The 18,162-nt window shown below is 40.3% G+C and overlaps 1 protein-coding gene across 1 annotated transcript in view; it reads left to right on the top strand.

Annotated features, from left to right (window-relative positions):
- The window catches only part of LOC310634991 (sperm flagellar protein 2-like), a gene marked incomplete at its 3' end in the record, with an annotated part of 89,169 nt that overhangs the window by 39,398 nt on the left and 31,609 nt on the right, over positions 1-18,162 (top strand). The window contains exons 11-17 of the mRNA XM_083353528.1: positions 2,206-2,425; positions 4,461-4,591; positions 7,050-7,140; positions 9,112-9,188; positions 13,303-13,406; positions 15,707-15,963; positions 17,437-17,539. Of these exons, the coding sequence (XP_083209654.1) occupies positions 2,206-2,425; positions 4,461-4,591; positions 7,050-7,140; positions 9,112-9,188; positions 13,303-13,406; positions 15,707-15,963; positions 17,437-17,539 (983 nt within the window). The remainder of the gene's footprint in view (positions 1-2,205; positions 2,426-4,460; positions 4,592-7,049; positions 7,141-9,111; positions 9,189-13,302; positions 13,407-15,706; positions 15,964-17,436; positions 17,540-18,162) is intronic.

Raw genomic sequence — 18,162 nt, 5'->3', positions numbered from 1 at the left:
AAGATATATTTGATAGAGGTATACAGGTGCTGTTGCCTAGGCAAAAGAGGCTTGCATATCTCCACCAAGATTGTCTTTACGAGTCTTTCCATCTTCACTTCCCACATATCTTCAGAAATTAGGCCTGGCAAGTCCTTGGCCAGAGATTTTTTTTAAAAAAAGCACACTGGATCTTGGAACAAGAGAAAATCTATTTTGTCAAAAAGTTTCAATTGTGCTGGCAGAGTAAATATAGTCTGCAAATGATTATTTTTCTCAACATCCATGCTCAGCGAAAATCTGACAATGCAGCCTGCAAAATATGTTAGGTTTTTTTTTTGTAATATCATTTCCCAAAACACAGTCTTTGGCTGAAAAAGCTATTTACTTTTGCTAGTGAAATTGAAACATTAATGGGTGTTTTATTTTGTTTAGACATGGGAAAGGATAATTCATTCTCATTGTATAATGCAGCTAAATACAAGTATTTCATGCTTTGAGATTTTGAATGAAAATGCTTGGGCATATATCCAGTACCCGAACCATTGAACAGAGTTCTGCTTGTAGGATACTGCCATTCGTAAAGCAAAAAAAGTAGTAAATTTCACCAGTTTGCTTTTCTGCTGCAAAACAGGAGTGAGAATCCAGGGAAATTGTATCTTTCTTTGTTCTTCTTCCAATTTCAAGCCTATTCACAAAATTTTCATATTAACAATATAAGCCAGTCCTAGTAAATTGAGATTCAGGTTAATAGCCAAGAATAAATTATGTCATCTTTGAAGTTCAGAAGCAAAATTAAGGTTTAAAACAAAAAAAATCAAGCTTTCTAATCGTATTGAGAAGAAGGAAAAGGTGTTCATGTCTCCAATTGATACTAACAACAAATCACACGGACCTTTATTATTAATAGTAGTAAGAACAATATGCTTCAATATGGTTTGTTTTCAAGTGGCTTATTTATGGTAGCCTTCCTTAACCTCATAACTTCCATATGTGGTGAACTGCAGCTTCTTTAATTCTCAGTAAGAATGGTCAACACAACTGGAGAACATGAGTTTGGGAAGTGTTGATTACATTGTAATATACCTGTAGTACCACTGAAGTCAAAAGCAAGTTTGCTAATAATAACAGCAGGAAGAAAGTCAGGCACATAACTTATGTCGTTAAGATAGAATTCCTAGTGAGACTTAAGTTATTGTGGTTTTAAGTGAGCAGGTGAAATTTATTACATGAGCAAAACCTATTAACATCTCTTGTTAGTGATGAAAAATACTAAGCCATGGTCATAGGTTTTGGACATAGTATACATAATATGGGACGTGGTGGCTCAGTGGGTTAGGACGCTGAGCTTGTCAATCAGAAGGTCGGCAGTTTGGCGGGTCAAATCCCGAGTGCCGCGTAACAGTGAGCGCCTGTTACTCGTCCCAGCTTCTGCCAACCTAGCAGTTCGAAAGCACATAAAAATGCAAGTAGAAAAATAGGGACCACTCTGGTGGGAAGGTAACAGCGCTCTGTGCACCTTTGGCGTCTAGTCATGCCAGCCACATGACCACGGAGACGTCTTCGGACAAGTGCTGGCTCTTCGGCTTTGAAACGGAGATGAGCACCGGACCCTAGAGTTGGAAACGACTAGCACACGTGTGCAGGGGAACCTTTACCTTTATACATAATACAGTGGCTCATGATCTTCCAGAGAGTTTCTTATAACTGAAACCCAACAGGTGTGTTTGGACATGATTTCTAAAATTACCAGTCTTCCGAGCCCAGGGGTCCCCACCCCCGGTCTGTGGACCAATACTGGGCCACAGCGTGCCAGCAACCAGTCCGCACAAACAAGGAAAACCCCATCCACAAGATGCAGGGAACACACAAAACCACACCTCCAGTCCACGGAAAAACCTCTCTCCACATAACCAGTCCCTCATGCCCAAAAGGTTGGGGACCTCTGACATAGCCTTTGGAATTATGGGACTAGGAGTCTGGGTAACTGGATATCTGGACAGTACCAGGAAGGTCCGTTTTTGTTAATGGCTGTAAGCTTTGTGAATCTTAAATGAAATAAATTCTTGTAGCCTTTTCCTTTGTTCAGATAATATCTTATACAGCTCAATGGAATTTATTGCTAAGTAAACACCCATAGGATTGTGTTTCAATTTGGTTCCTTTTTCCAGCAGCCTGGATGGATGCAAAATATTCCATTTTATTTTTTGATTTCTCTTACTACAGGCTATGATTGAGGAGTGGTACCCTCCTGAAGAGATCAGAGTAAATAAACCACCTCCTGATAATGTAATATTGGGTCATGTGATTCACAGATTGATGGAACTTGTATATCCCCCAGAACCTGAACCACCACCATCTATATTTTCTCCATTTCCTATGAAAGGTTGCATTTTGGGAAAGCTCTATAGTGGAAAAACCACCTGCTTAAACTTCTTAGAAAAAGGTAGGGTGGATTTCTATTTTCCCTAGAATTTATTCTCCTCTTGATGTCTTTTGTACTGTCTGTGGGATAGAGGACTTCCCCCCACCCTCCGAGTAATGTATTTCTTCAGTTTATGGGGGACTGCATGTCCATTGTTGAGTAAGTCATATTTGAAGGTGGGAGGAATCCATTCTCACACTTTTTCCAACACAGTGGTTGTGATCAGTAAAATAAAAATTTGAGGTTCATAGAAACATGGTCAGGGAATATGTCTTGATTTTGGATGAGTTTAAGTTTCCATATTCTAGGGAACTGGCGGAGTGGCTGAACCTTATATAGTTCCTTTAGGAAATCTTTGGGAAAGTGACAAAGTGCCAGAAAAAGCAGAAAGTAGATACTTACTAGAATTAGAGACCAGTCAAGCTTACCTAGATATCAAGGAAGAATCTAATGCAGATCATATCAATTTTTATGCACCAAGAAAAACAGTTGTATGTTTCTGTGATTTGTGTCACACTCAATTCTGAAAAGGCTCTGAGTAGCACAACAAAAGCAAAAAAGTATTCTAAACAATCAAACCCAAATATTCAATAACAATCAACGTCCTAGTTATTAACTCACCAAGGAAAATAGTCCTCTCAACAGTTATATATTGCAGGGAAGGGATATACTCTGAGTCACTTTATTGGTGAGAGGAGTGGCATATAAATTCAACGAATCAATCAATAAAAAAATATCAATCCCCAAAGACTTTCTGGTACATGAGAGTCACAAGACTTAAGTGGGAACATACCTAGCTCAAAAATGAAGAGTGTTCATCAAGAGTTCCCCATCAAGCTGGAGGAAGTCTCAAATAGTTTACAAGGTTCAATCCTGGACAATACCTTCTTCTGTCTAATAATTTAGATGAAGATGTGGAAGGAATCTTTATCAAAGAGCTTATTCTCCAAAAGAAAAAAACAATATTATTAGAGAAATGGCTGAGAATAACAATGAAGTTTAAAAGAAAAAGGTGTAGTGTTAAGAAACCAGCTGTATTTTACAGACATGCATGTGAGAGAATGTGGGTAATGTATATGCATACTGTATACTTGTACACACACACAGAATTGTTAATATTTATTAAAAATGTCTAGATATAGAAGTGTTGTCCATATATATCAGTATTTATTTATACATACAGGCCAATGAAGTTCCATACACTTGGGAGTAATTAAAATGGCATTAGCAAACAATTGGATAGATCAATGAAATCACTCTGAAAGGAGATACTACCTTGCCCAGCAACTAATTTTGAAATGCCTAAGGATGTGTCCTCAAATCCCTAAATCTTAGAATGAAAGGAAGGAAAGAATCCTTATTAAGCTTCTTATATCATGTGCCATGAAGGGACGTGGTGACTCAGTGGGTTAGGATGCTGAGCTTGTCGATCAGAAGGTCAGCAGTTTGCCGGGTCGAATTTCGAGTGCCGCATAGCAGAGTGAGCGCCTGTTACTCGTCCCAGCTTCTGCCAACCTAGCAGTTCGAAAGCACGTAAAAATGCAAGTAGAAAAATAGGGACCACTACGGTGGGAAGGTAACAGCGTTCCATGTGCCTTTGGCGTCTAGTCATGCCGGCCACATGACCACGGAGACGTCCTTGGACAAGCGCTGGCTCTTCGGCTTTGAAACAGAGATGAGCACCAGCCCCTAGAGTTGGAAACAAATAGCATGCATGTGCGGGGGAACCTTTACCTTTACCTATCATGTGCCATAAGCATTTTGATTGTGGAGTTTTCCCAAATCTACAAAAGGGCCTTTCTCTTATCTGTTTCATGGCTCTTTGTGGCTAAGCCAGGAAGCATATGTTCCCTGGGCATGAATGATGTACTTCATCAATCCTCATGGTTTCCAAAATTTGGTTTTGGTTCTATAAAGAGCAGTACTGTAGTGAAAATTCTTTGTCATTTTCATAAAGATACATAGAAAAGCATTCCTCAGATTGCATTTCCCTAGGATCTGTTTTTATGATGGCATAAAATGTAAGCCCATTACAACCTGGTTCTCTCTGTGTCAGTTTTTAATATCCAGGTCCTATCTCTGGATGCATTGATTGCAGAGGCAATTAAATCCTTCCATGAAAATGAAATGGCGATTGAAAGCCTATTTCCAGTCACAATGGAAGACTCTTCCTTGAATCAACTACATGTAAGTAAAACCTAGCATGGAGTGGTAAACTGAAATTGTGCTTCTAAGGACTGTGTGCTGTGTTTGACCAAACCAAATAGACTTTAACAATTGATATTAAAATAAAACATTCAAATTATGTCCTTCCTCTTCCAAATATATCCATAAACTCTTGATTGAGGGCAAAAGTCTCTGTCTATTTGTACGTGCTGCCATAATTTTCAGTAAAGTTTGCTCAGGAGAACTTTCATAGAGTAAATCTCATTTTTTCATTGTGCCTTGTAAGAATAACTCTGTTTGAATTCCACTGCCTGAAACAGCTTTTTTGTTTTAGTTGATATTCATACATTGAAAATAGTACTTTTTTCTAATGGTTCAGTGACAAGATGAATACCTGTGGTTATTTGAATTAGCCAGGTTTAGGGATGTTACTCTTAATTCCCACTTCAGGATTGGGGTAGAACTGGAAGTCTTCTTGGACTCACAGCTCTTGCTCAAGGAGGTAGATGGTAACTGTGGCCAGAAAGGAATTCACACAAATTCATCTATTGATCCAATACCTGGATTAATAGGCTGTTAGGATAATCACTCGTGCTTTGGTCATCTTGTAGCTAGACTATTGCAAAACCTTATACATGGGGCTGCCCTTTTACAATTCAAGGTGCTGGTAATCACCCAGTTTGGTCTTAGGGGTTAAGGCACCAGGCTAGAAAGCAGGAGACTGTGAATTCAGCTCCTGTCTTAACCATAAAGCCAGCAGGGTGACCTTGAGCCAGTCACTCTCTCTCAGCCTAACCTACCTCACAGGGTTGCTGTTGTAGGGAAAATAGGAAGAGGAAAGTGTGTTGAATATGATCCCTGCCTTGAGTTATTTGTAAAAATAATAAAGATGTGATACAAACAAATGAACAAATAAAATGAAATCTTTATGACATTAATTAATTATGTGCCATCAAGTCATTATCCAGTCTTAGAGCCTGATTGACTGAGAGGTTGTTCACCTTAAACAAGGGCATAGAGCATGTTTTTGTCCTTTGTGGAAGGCCAAGATAGAGGCCTGCCTCACGGGGGGGGGGGCAACAGCAGAGAAGGCTTTTCCTGCTTGTTGGAATTCTTTGGCTAATGGGATCCACAATATACCTTCCCTGCCTAATGGAGTGGGATGGGCTGATGCAATGCGATGAAAACGGTTCTGTAGCATTAAATCCCCATACTATATATGGATTTAAAGGTCATAAACAACACCTTGAATTGGACCCGGAAGCAGACCAGCACCCAGTGCAGCTCACACAGCAGAGGTGTTACGTGCATCATTCTTTGAGCTCCCAGGTTTGCCCACGAGGCCGCCTTTTGTACTAGTTGAAGGTTCTGGATACTTTTCAAGCATAGCCTTGCGTAGAGCACATTGCAGTAGTCCAAACGGGAGATGACCAAGGCATGAGCGATCAAGTAGAGAACCTCCCTATCCAGGAAAGGGCTTAAATATTTTAAATAGTTTGCATACTATATGCCATCCAGAGACATGAAGGAATCGAGTGGCCTTATAAATTTAATAAAAACATGTAGCTCACAGGAATGTACGTGTGTTATCCATTGCCATTTTGTTTGTGCTTATCTTTTACATCCCCCTCTAAACTTGTGAGTCTTTGTTCTTTTCTGAATCGAGAACTGAAGGTTTCTGATCAATTGGTTGCATACAGTTGGTTTTCATTGGGAGAAAAAATAATGTCATGAATTCTCTTTGAAACCAGAAAACAATGCAAATCTCATTATCCAACAGGAGGAACAGGGATGGCTCCATGCAACATGTTAAGGCATTGTTTTTGTAAGCAATAAACCGTGGCTTATCTGCCACAGCTGCTAGATTCATGGCAACCCCTGAATGTCTGAATCTAGTCATTAGGATACATAAATGACAATTGTTTATCAAATTGACAGAAAGGAAGGGGATTGATCCAATACACTGATAAATAAATTGTACCTTCCCAGCAAACTAGGGTTAATAGCTCTTGCTCAATCCAAAATAGGAACCCAGCCATTGTGTCAACACTAAAGGTAAAGGTAAAGGTTCCCCCGCACATGCGTGCTATTCGTTTCCGACTCTAGGGGCCGGTGCTCATCTCCGTTTCAAAGCCGAAGAGCCAGCGCTTGTCCGAGGATGTCTCCGTGGTCATGTGGCCGGCATGACTAGACGCCAAAGGCGCACGGAACGCCGTTACCTTCCCACCGTAGTGGTCCCTATTTTTCTACTTGCATTTTTACGCGCTTTCGAACTGCTAGGTTGGCAGAAGCTGGGACGAGTAACACTACATCATATCAAAATGTATTAAGAATGTTCTTTCACTGGATTCTTGTTGAGTTCTTAAAGTATTATATACGCTTTTAGTGCTGATTTTTACAAAACTGTTTTCCAAAATTTACCAGTGTTTTGCAAATAGAAAAAAAGGCTAATGATTTCTTTGCTTGCTTATTTGAAAAGGTTCTGAAAGAGGCTTCTAGGGCTTCACTGATAATATTGAAAACTTATGAGTCAGCAGAACAGAACATAGAAATTTCAGAGGAGCCTAAAGGTAAATCCTTAAATAAAAATCTGATGTTGGATTTTAATGTTCATCCACAGCAGGCATAAAATGAAATGGCCAAAACATAAAATTCTCATTTTGCCAAAACTGCCACATCAGGGCTGCAAAAATTCAGGTCACCCCTGGAGGGTAGCATAGAGCTCCAAAATATTGCAATTTGTTGCCACCACATAATGATTGCAGATACAGCCTAGAAATTCAGGCATGTCAAACTCACGACATCACGTGATGTTGTGCAATGTATCGCGACTTTATCCCCATTGCCGGCATTGGGGAGGACGCGGTTTTGTTGTGATGCATCTGGCCCGCAGACTGGCAGTTTGACATGCCTGGCCCTAGATAAAGTATCCCAGGTTTGCAGCATTAATTCATTTTTTCATTCATTATGTCCATTTGGTCCTTCTCCGTACAACAGGATTTGTGAAAAATTTATATGGATTTGTAAGTTTTTGCGACAGTTCTGTTACTGTAAAGCTGCCACATATATATCACTTTGTAAAACTTTGATATTAATACAAAGTCTTATCTCAAATAATTTTAACAAGTTTGGCAAAATGTTGGGGCAATGATTCTTACCATCAAAAGTCCTTTACAAAACTACGGATTATAAGACTTTCAGGAGCAGAATTTTGCACTGTTTGGCACATGATGTGTGTGGAGATGGTATCATTAAGCATGGACAATGTTCATGGTATGAAGGTTGGATGCTTCCAAACTACTTATTCTTTCTGCATTGGAAGAAAAAGTTTTAAGTTTAAAATTATTTATATGTTTTCCATTTTGGCAAAGCTATATTTTATTTTAGCTTACCTGCTTTTTTCTGTTTCTGTATTACTGATATAAACATGCACACTGGTATTAAAAGAGGTTGTTGATATTTTTATTTATTTATTTATTTTAATTCCATTTGTATCCCGCCCTTCTCTGAAGACTCAGGGCGGCTTACAAACTTAGCAGTAGCCTTCATTCTATGTATATGCCTGCTTATTAGGGCTTTCACACACACACCCCAAGCGGCATTATTACAAAGTCAGCTTAATTGCCCCCAACAATCTGGGTCCTCATTTTACCTACCTCGGAAGGATGGAAGGCTGAGTCAACCTTGAGCCTGGTGGGATGCGAACCTGCACTATGGTTTTGGTTTATTCATTTAGTTCACCTGCAGTGATAAGATGCTATTTTTTTCTCTCTTGTCCATGGAAATGAATTAAATAGGGCTGAATGAGAGTGACTGGCCCTAAATCACCCAGCTGGCTTTCATGCCCAAGGCAGGGCTAGAACTCTCAGTCGCCTGTTGATTGGCTGAAAGTCAGCCAGCCAGCTTTCATGTCTAAGGCAGGACTAGAACTTACAGTTTTCTGGTTTCTAGCCTGATGGCTTAATGTCTACACCAGGACTGTTAAACTGCCGGCCCGTCGGCCGGATGTGTCATCCGGAAGCCGCACTCGCCCCATTGCCAGCAATGGCAAAACTCTCCTGATATGTTGCACGACGTCACGTGACGTCGCGAGTTTGCCATGTCTGCAAGTCTACACCAAACTGGCCGTCAGTTTGATCAGATGCTAAATAATGTGATCATGATAATAATGTGATGGAATGAGAAGAGTTGTAGCTAATCTGAAAGCTGTAACCATGATGAAATTTAGGAATCGAACTGAGAAATGTTGGTTATACCACAGTTCTTGGGAGCTGGATACATAGACAATGAAAGGAACAGTGAACAGATAGAACTTAGAAATTCATCAGTAATCCATTTATTTCAGTTCATGTTATACATATATAAATATTTTTGTACACCTTAGTATTAAATTTTATTATGTATCTTTAAAAATGCCTTACTTGATGATAAATCAATTTTCAAGATGTGTTTGGCACAGGGAGTGGTAGGCCATGCACTCTGAATTAATGTTAATATCCAAATCCTAATTGTTTTGCTTTTTGGTATTTTACTATTCCTAGAAATTATTGAGAAACCAAGCTCTGCTGTGATGACTGACCAAATGGAGATAAGGGAGGATGAGAATGAATTAACCGAAGTATGAACTGGATTTTAACTTCTATTATATTTAATTATTAAGGTTGCTTCTGACAAAAGTCTGAAAGTTGAAGGTGCAAAATAGACATCAATCAAATACACAATTTTTTTTCTTGTTCCAGAAAATAGAATAGAAACAATAATTTCCAACTTAGAAAGTTGTATCAACTAAAAATTGGAAAGAACGTTTTGATGATACAAGCCACAGACAATTTTATATGTGTGTGGATATTATATACATATATGTGGGTGTGATTGGATTTGTCGACCAAGCTGAAGAAAACATATTTTATACCTATGCAACTATTCCACCCTTTTTAACTATCACTGGGGTTTTTCAATTCAGCCTCAGAAGCTAAACTCAGCATGGCTAGGTTTTGGGAGTCCATCTATATTTTGAAAAATGTATATTTCATTTCTTCAGGTCAGTTTATCCCAACCTGGTTTTCTCCCTGTGTGTTTGGAATTGAAAGTGCTAGCATGGAAGGCAAAGTTATACAGTTCATTAATTGTTTAGTTTCATGAGGTTTTTTTAAAAAAACATTTCATTGCTTCAGCATCCAAAATAATTTGAAACGTCTTATATGCTTTCCTCAAACAGCAGCACCTAATATCAATTAGCTAACTTTTAGATAGTTGTTCAGAGCTAAGGGAAGAACATTAATTGATTAGTGCAAGTTCTTTGTTTGAACCTAAATAACTCTTTTGACTGCAGTTTATGCTTGAACATGATCCATGTATGTTTTTGAAGAGAGTCTGAACCGAGCTATAAGTAATCCTTAAGGGAGAGCTAGAAGCCAAGCCAGCGGGGCAAAGTTGGAGAACAATTGTGAGTCAATAAAGACTCTAGTGGCCAAGGCAAAGGCAATCCCTAGACTGGATGTCTTTGTACCCTTCATTTGAAGAGGATTTGCTACTTTCTCCACTCCTATTTAACATCTACATGAATCCAATGGGAGAGATAACCTGTCACCATGGGGTGAGGCATCATCAATATGCTGCTGAAACTCAATTATATATCTCTACCCCTCACAAACTACATAAAGGTGTTGATATCCAGTCTTGGAATCTGAAGTCTGTGGATGTGTGCATGCGGAACAACAGACTTTAACTGAACTCTGGCAAGGCTAAATCCCTTTGAGTTTTACGGTCTTTTGGATCTAGGAGCTTTATCGTTTGCAGTGTTTTGTTCTGTATATGTTTTGGTTCAGTCATAGACCCTAGCACGCCAGCCCCCCCCACGAGTCTGCCCAAACTCATGCCCACCGCATCAGTGATATTATCTAACCATGTCATCCTCTGCCATCCCCTTGTCCTTTTTTTTCAATCTTTCCCAACATCAGGATCTTTTCCAATGAGTCTGCACAGTACGTAGTCATAGAACTGTAGATTTGGATGAGAATAGAAGAGTCATTAGTCAACCCTCTAACACAAGGGTTTCAAACTGCTGGCCTTTGGGCTGGATGCGCCATGGCGAAACCGTGCCCACCCCATTACCAGCAATGGAAAAAAAGTCGCGATATGTCACGACACGTCATGTGACGTTACGAGTTTGACACCCCTGCTCTAACATGCTGGAAACCAATTAAAACTATCCTTGAGAAGTGACTGTTCAGCATCTTCTTAAAAACCTTTAGAAAGGTAGAGTCCACAGTCCCTGTAGTAGACTTTTCTAGTGCTATATAATTCTTACTGTCAACATTTTTTTCTTTATACTTAAACAGACACTGTGTGATTGCAGTTCATACTCTTTACTTCTGATTCTAACTTTTTTGGCCATGAAAATTAGTTTCCAACTATCTTTCTATAGAGTCTTGTAGGAGTTTCAGTCCTACTGCAAATAGGAAGTGCTTACTGAATAAGGATCTGACTAACATTGAGACTGCGGCAAAAGGTTAAACCTTCCTTCTTCAATACACTAGAATTTGAATCAGTCCTCACTTCCTATTTGGGCTATTAAAGAAAAACTGAAAACGTGTTTTAAAATCAAGATATCATTTAATAATTGACCACTTAGTTATGATGAATTATCTAGGAATCAACTTATTTCCGCAGAGGCTTACTGAGTCTTTATCTTAAACATAAGAGGCTGTACTGATTACAGCATATTTTTCTGATATTCAATATAGGGAAGAGAGTGGGGTTTTTTTGCACTGAATAAACCTATGACAGAAATAAAGTAGCTTCTTGCTGTGAATTGATTTCACCAAAAATTGGAAATTTCTTTATGCTCCTAGGTCAGGGGTTGGCAACCTGAAACAGTGAAAGAGCCACTCAGAACCGGTTCCCTCACAAAAGGAAAAACTGGGAGCCGCAAAAAATGTGTGCGCATGCGCATACATGTGCGCATGCGCAGAACAGGGTTTGACTGAAGAGTGGAGCCGAGGCAAGATATGCACCTACCCTGCCCCCTCCATTCTCATTCACTCACGTTTTGTTTGGAAAAGCTTCTCGCTCTCATTCACTCGAAAGGCCAGCTGCGGCGCCTCCATTGACTTCCATGGGGACGCTTGGTAATGAAGGGGCCAATTGAAACCGCTCCTACTGCTAAATTTTCCACTTGCTGCTTGGTCCTGATGAAACCGGAGAACCTCCAGATGCCACTGCTGGGGGTGGAGGAGGCTGCCCAGGTTCGGCCATAGTGGAAGCTGACAGTAGCGGTGGAGGTGGCAGCAAGAGAGACGCTGGAGGTCTGCCCCATCTCCGTCAGCCTCCGCCTCCCCCGCAGAAACAAATTCCCAGGCCGGCCCCCGTGGCAGCAGCGGGCCCCAAGGGCTGAGCAATCGCTCTGGCGGTGGCTGCTGCTGTTGTGGTGGCCTAGTGCACTTGCTGAGAGATGCTGGAGGTGCTCCAGGCTGGCGTGGTAGCCACTGTGCTCTCCGTCTTTGACCCAAAGGAAGAGGAGGAGAAGGCAGCAGTTCCACCAGCCTCCACCTCACTCTTCTCTCCGCTGCCTGGCCTGAAGGAAGAGGAGATGAAGGCAGAAGCTCCACCAGCCTCTGCTGCCATCTTTCCTCCACTGCCTCGCCCGAACGAAGTGGAAGGGGGTGGCAGAGGCTGGCGGAGCTGCTGCCTTCGGCTCCCCTCCTCCAAACACACTGCTGCCATCTCGCCCGACTCTCTTTCCACCCCGCTCTTTCACAGCAGGGCCATCTGGCCCTTTTCCGTCTACTACAACTTCCTTGGCTCCCCTCCTCCGAACACACTGTTGCCGCCTCAGCCGGGGAAGTTGCAGCCCCTGCATGGCTTTGGCGGAGGGGTAGCAATGCCTGCCTGCCGGGTGAAAGAAACACACACACACACACACACACACACACACACACACAGAGAACTCCCCCTCCTCGGCATGCCCTATCTAACCGAACCACTCAACTTTCCAGCAGTCCTCCTGTCTCTTCCTCCGCTGCCGCCATGTGCAGTCCGAGGAAGAAAAGAGGTTTGTGGGCAGTCCCACCAACAGCTTGTGGGAAGTCCCGCAAACCAAAGAACTTCAACCAATCAATTCAAGCTTCGCAAGGTTTTTTTTCATGAGAAATTTGAATTGATTGGTTGAACGTTTTTAGTCCCATTTTTTTTTGGATTGCACATGGTAGAGGACTGGGAGCCGCAGGAGACAGCTGAAAGGGCCGCATGCGGCTCCGGAGCCGCGGGTTGCAGACCTGTGTCCTAGGTCTTTCCTTAGTTCAACAGAATCCTCTAATTTCTGCTTAATTATTTTTAAACTGTTAGTTTTATTTTTTTTACTTTTTAAAATATTTTATTAATGTATTTATATAATTAATTCTTGATAGTTTTAAAAAAGATGATTGTATAAACGTGTAATAATGTTTAAAAAGTTGTAGCAACATTAAAATATTCAAAATAAGTCAATTATTTTCTCTCCATAGTAAAATAAGAACTCCAGATAGTGATGTCTTTCTGAATGATTTGTTCTTATGTTCTAATTAGAATTCTGCATCCCACAACGCACATTTCATTTTTTAAAAAAATCATTTTTATTGTTTTAAGCAGAAGGGTGGGATTTAAGTTTAATAAAGAAATGCATTCATGTGGGGAAAGATTGTGTTTTTACTAAATGTGAATGTCTTTTTAAATGTCTCTCATAAATTCCACAGCTTTCTATTCGTGCTCAGCTTGGTGCAGGAGCCGAGACATTGCTAAAGAAAGGAAAAAACATTCCAGATGAATTACTAGTTGGCATCATGGTGGAAGCTATTAGGTATGACATAGGTGTCTGCTTAACTTTTAATGTAATGGTAGAGTCAGATTTTGCCAATCTAATGATGCCTAAATTAGTCTAGAAATAGTCTCCTGTTAAACAGAATAAGAGCTTGTTTACCCAGACAGGAAATATTAATCATAACATTAAGTTTATATTCAGAGCTTTGTGGTTCTGAAATGGTATGTAAGGAAAATATATCCACATTTCTGCAAGATGAAACAAACAAAACAGTGCTTGGTGCAAATAACAAATGGTGCACAGGTAGTCCTCAACTTAGAACGTAATTGAGTCTGGAATTACAGTCATAAGTCACGGTGGTTGCTTTGTGGGTTATCATGCAACTGTGCCCAATTTTATGATTTTTTTTTGGTGGCGTTTGCTAAGTGAATGCTGCAGTCCTTAAGCAAAACCATTTTCTTCAATGGGCGTTTTTTTTGCTGGGAAATAAAAATAAACAGCAGAAACTGACAATCTGCCAAAAATAACATGACTGTAGGATGCTGCAAACAGCCATAAAAATGAAATGGTTGCCAAGCATCCAAACTACCATCCCGTGACTGGTGTGCCTGTCTATAGGCTCTGGAACCAGGTGATAAACAGCTCTGGGGAGGTCCATTGAAACTTCAAATGGTTGCTAAGTAACGAATCATTAAGTGAAGACTACCTGTAATGTTATGTTTCCTACATTTTCGTTTTAGATTCATTTTATTTACCCTGAGCAACTTTGTAAGCGGGGTCTAATATATTGTAGTCCTCACAATCATTAATTCAGTTTTAGTTTTTGTGCCTTTGAATCAGTCTTAACTTTTGGCTACTTTCTGGAGGAGTCCCTGCAGTTTTCTTGGCAATATTTTCAGAAGTAGGTAACTTGCCTGTGGCTGCCCTCTAAAGCTGAGAGAGAGAACATAGAATTATAGGGCTGGAAGGGACCTCCGAGGTCTTCTAATCCAATTAGAGAGTTGTTGTTGTTAGTTGCGAAGTCGTGTCCGACCCATTGCGACCCATGGACAACGTTCCTCCAGGCCTTCCTGTCCTCTACCATCTTCTGGAGTCCATTTAAGCTCATGCCTAAGACACCCAGCTGGCTTCAGACGATGGCAGGACCAGAATTCACAGATTCCTGGTTTCTAGGCTGATGCCTTATGACTACTACATCAAACCAGTTCTCCTTTAATATTTAGACAAGTTAAATGATTTTGATGAAATTATTAGACAATAATTATTTAGACAAGTTAAATTATTGTGACTATGAAGGCTAATCTTGATTTGCCTGGGTTTTGACTCTCAAAGTCAAATGTAGCTTTTCAGCCAAATATAGTTTCCCTAAATACTTGGCCCTGTTGTTCTTTATTTATTGAGGCAGAGATATGTCAGTTCCCAAAAAATTTAGTACACTGCAATAGTCCTCAGAAGCTTTTTTCCTCTTATGTTATTAGTTTCCTTGTTACTTGTAGAATGCAGTGTTATTGTCACACTATCAGTTCCTGTAAAAATTTCATTGCAAAGCAACTCAATATATACTTCCACCAGGAGGCGAATCACAATAATTCAATATACAGTACTTCAGTATTGATATATTTGCCCCAGAGATACTCATCTGCCTTCTTGCTTTTTGCATTCCACCGAGTTTAGTCGTATTTGTGGCATGCAGGTATTTCATTCAATTGGACATTCACTTCCCACCCTTTCTCTCCCAGTTTCATTGTGCAGCACACCCATCAATTAGCTGTTGTTCACCCCATTCCAGTACTGTGGAAAGCCCATTTTGAATGAATTAGATTTGGGAAATAATAAAGTCTCTTGAAGCCAGTGCCCAGGTACTGGAGGGACCACCTGCCTTCTACTGGTGACCTCATTATATCACTGATTAAAATGAAGAGCATCAGGTTGTGACATAACAAAGCTTCTCAGGGGATGGAAGAAAATATTAATGTAATGCTAGTGTAAGGAAAGACAACACTGCCTCAGGTGTCATGTGGGAGTTTCTTGAAGACACAAAAATGTTTTTTGGGGGGCATGTTTTTGTCACAGGTTGATAAAAGTGGAGAAAAGCTCTTAATTTTAACTCATTTGAAGAGCACCAACCGTGGGAAGATTGACCAAAGTGGGTTTACTCAGGATCTATGCTTTTGATGTATCAGAATTCCAAAATAGAAAATTTAAATGTAGCATTGGAAGAAGGGGAAAATTTCAAAGGATGTTGTTTTAGTTAGAGTTTAATAATTTCTTCCAAATATATTTCATTTTTGGTCTTGATCTATCGATTGCTCTCTCCCTGCCTCCCTTTTTTGATTTAGTCGGCTACAGCCAGAAAAGGGTTGGATCATGGATGGATTCCCAATGACACTGAATCAGGCTAAATTGCTTGAAAAAGCATTGACCGGACGAGATCCAGACCAGACAGAAACTAATACAATAAACTTGAAAAAGCCCACACTGGTTATAGACCCTGCAGCTCCAAAAGAGCCCCTTGTGCATCCACCTGGTCTTGACTTTGCTATTTTGTTAGATGTTACAGACTCCATTGTGATGAATCGGATAGCAAAGGAGAAGGGTAAGTTCAGTATTTAAAGCATGCAGCAAAGGGAAAAAATTATTGAGAGATTGACATCATAACCTATAGTCTTCAATTAGTGATGGGTAATTAGGGCCTGAATTTCCATCACTAAGCAATGTGGTTTTAAAGTACAACATCATGTTTAGTTAGTTTAGTTTAGTTTTATTTGATTTATATACCGCCCTTCTCCTTGGTAGGGACTCAGGGCGGTTCACAGGGCATATATAAAAAAGACAATACAAAAATTAAAAAAGATTAAACCCATGCCCAATTAAAACAATAATACAAATTTAAAAAACAATTAAAAACCCATAATCCCCCATCAGGCCAGACCAGCTATTTCAAACAGGTGGGTCTTCAGGCCCCGACGGAAAGTTCGGAGGTCTGATGCCATCCGGAGCTCCACCGGCAGTTGGTTCCATAATGCCGGAGCGCCCACAGAGAAGGCCCTCCCCCTGGGGGCCACCAGTCGGCATTCCCTGACTGGCGGCACCCTGAGGAGGCCAATCTGCTTAGTTATGGTAGTTCTGGGAATCTCTGGTTGCCATTGTTAAGCAAGAACTGTGTCGGTTGCTAAGCAAGGACCTCATGTGACCGCAGTGTCCAATTTCCTGCTGCTTCCTCATTTTTTGTGGGAAGAAAATCATGTGACTGTGGGACTTTGCAAATGTGGGCTAGTTGCCAACCGCCCAGATCATGATCGGGTGATCACAGAAGTGCTGAACAGTTGCTGTATGAGTGGTCATTAATGGAGAAGCACTTTTATTGTATAGTAGTCTGTTGATGCACAAGTATTTTGGTGAAGCTGGGAAGGAGATCAATTTGTCTCTTTTCTTTTTGCTTCCTTTTTACTTCTACAAACTTGCTGATCCTTTGCTCTTGATCCTCAATGACTGTTCCACCTCAGGTCCTGGTGGTTCCTTCCACTAGAGCACTTTAGAAAAGAATGATATATCTCTTGGTATCCGTGCATGCTGTAGAGTGTCCATCAAGAAACTGAAACTAGGATGGGGCTTGTTAGAGAGAACTGTGGTTTTTTTTATAGTCGAAGTCAATCAAAGAAGGAGCCTATACACCTATTACTCCAGTGTATTGTTATATTTGCTCCCCAAAATAATTTTGCCTCCTATAAGGCATTTGGTAGTTACAAGTAACAGTGTTAATCTACCCAGAATGGGGAAAAATCATATCCTAATTTGCATTTTTAAACAATTCTGCATACTATAAAAAATACTTCCACGTACAACCAAGTTGATTTTCACGTCATTTTCTACTAGAGGAGACCACTATAGTTTGAGTTTTTGTAGGTCTTTACCTAAACCCCCCAAACAGTCCAGTATTGGCATGCCCATCACTATGGATATTATAAATATCAGACACTATTAAAAGTATATGATTAATCTTTGTTTCTTTAAATCATATGGCCATAGAAACATGCTTCAAAAGATTATTCTTTTTTTAATCCAACAGCTGACTCCTATGAAAGAGAACACAAAACTACTGCTCATATTTCAGAAACAGAAATCCAGCAAAGAGAGAAATTAAAATCAGTGTGGGGTCAGATGCAGCACAGGTTAGTTGCATTTTGAGCTGGGAGACGCAGCAAGAACTAAAAAATACAGAAAACCTTGCCCAGATGTAAGTCTCATAACAAAATGCGGGATTTTGTGCCCATAGAAGAAATAATATGGCTGAACACTGACTGTTTTTGAGCCAACCAATAAATGTAAACAGATAATATCAAAATACTACGTCAGTATCTTAGAATAACAGAATAATAGATTCAGAAGGGACCTTGGAAGTCTTGTAGTCCAACCCCCTGCTCAGGCAGGAAACCTTATACCATTTCAGACAAATCATTGTCCAATTTCCTCTTAAGAACTTCCAGTGTTGGAGCAATCCACCACTTCTGGAAGCAAGTTGTTCCACTGTTTAATTGTTCCAACTGTCAGGAAATTTCTCCTTAGTACTAGGTTGCTTCTCTCCTTGATTAGCTTCCATCCATTGCTTCTTGTCCTGCCTTCAGGTGCTTTGGAGAATAGCTTGACCCCCTCTTCTTTGTGGCAACCTCTTAGATATTGGAATACTGCTATCATGTCATCCCCTCGTCCTTCTTTTTATTAAACTAGACTTATTACAGCATACCCAATTCTCAACATAGCTGGTAGGCATCTTTAGATGTTGATTGTAGTCATT

Source organism: Vipera ursinii, assembly GCF_947247035.1.
Source record: "Vipera ursinii genome assembly, chromosome: 2".
NCBI classification, from domain to species: Eukaryota; Metazoa; Chordata; class Lepidosauria; order Squamata; family Viperidae; genus Vipera; species Vipera ursinii.
Note: the sequence above shows the minus strand (reverse complement) of the source record. Positions and strands in the feature narration are given on the sequence as shown.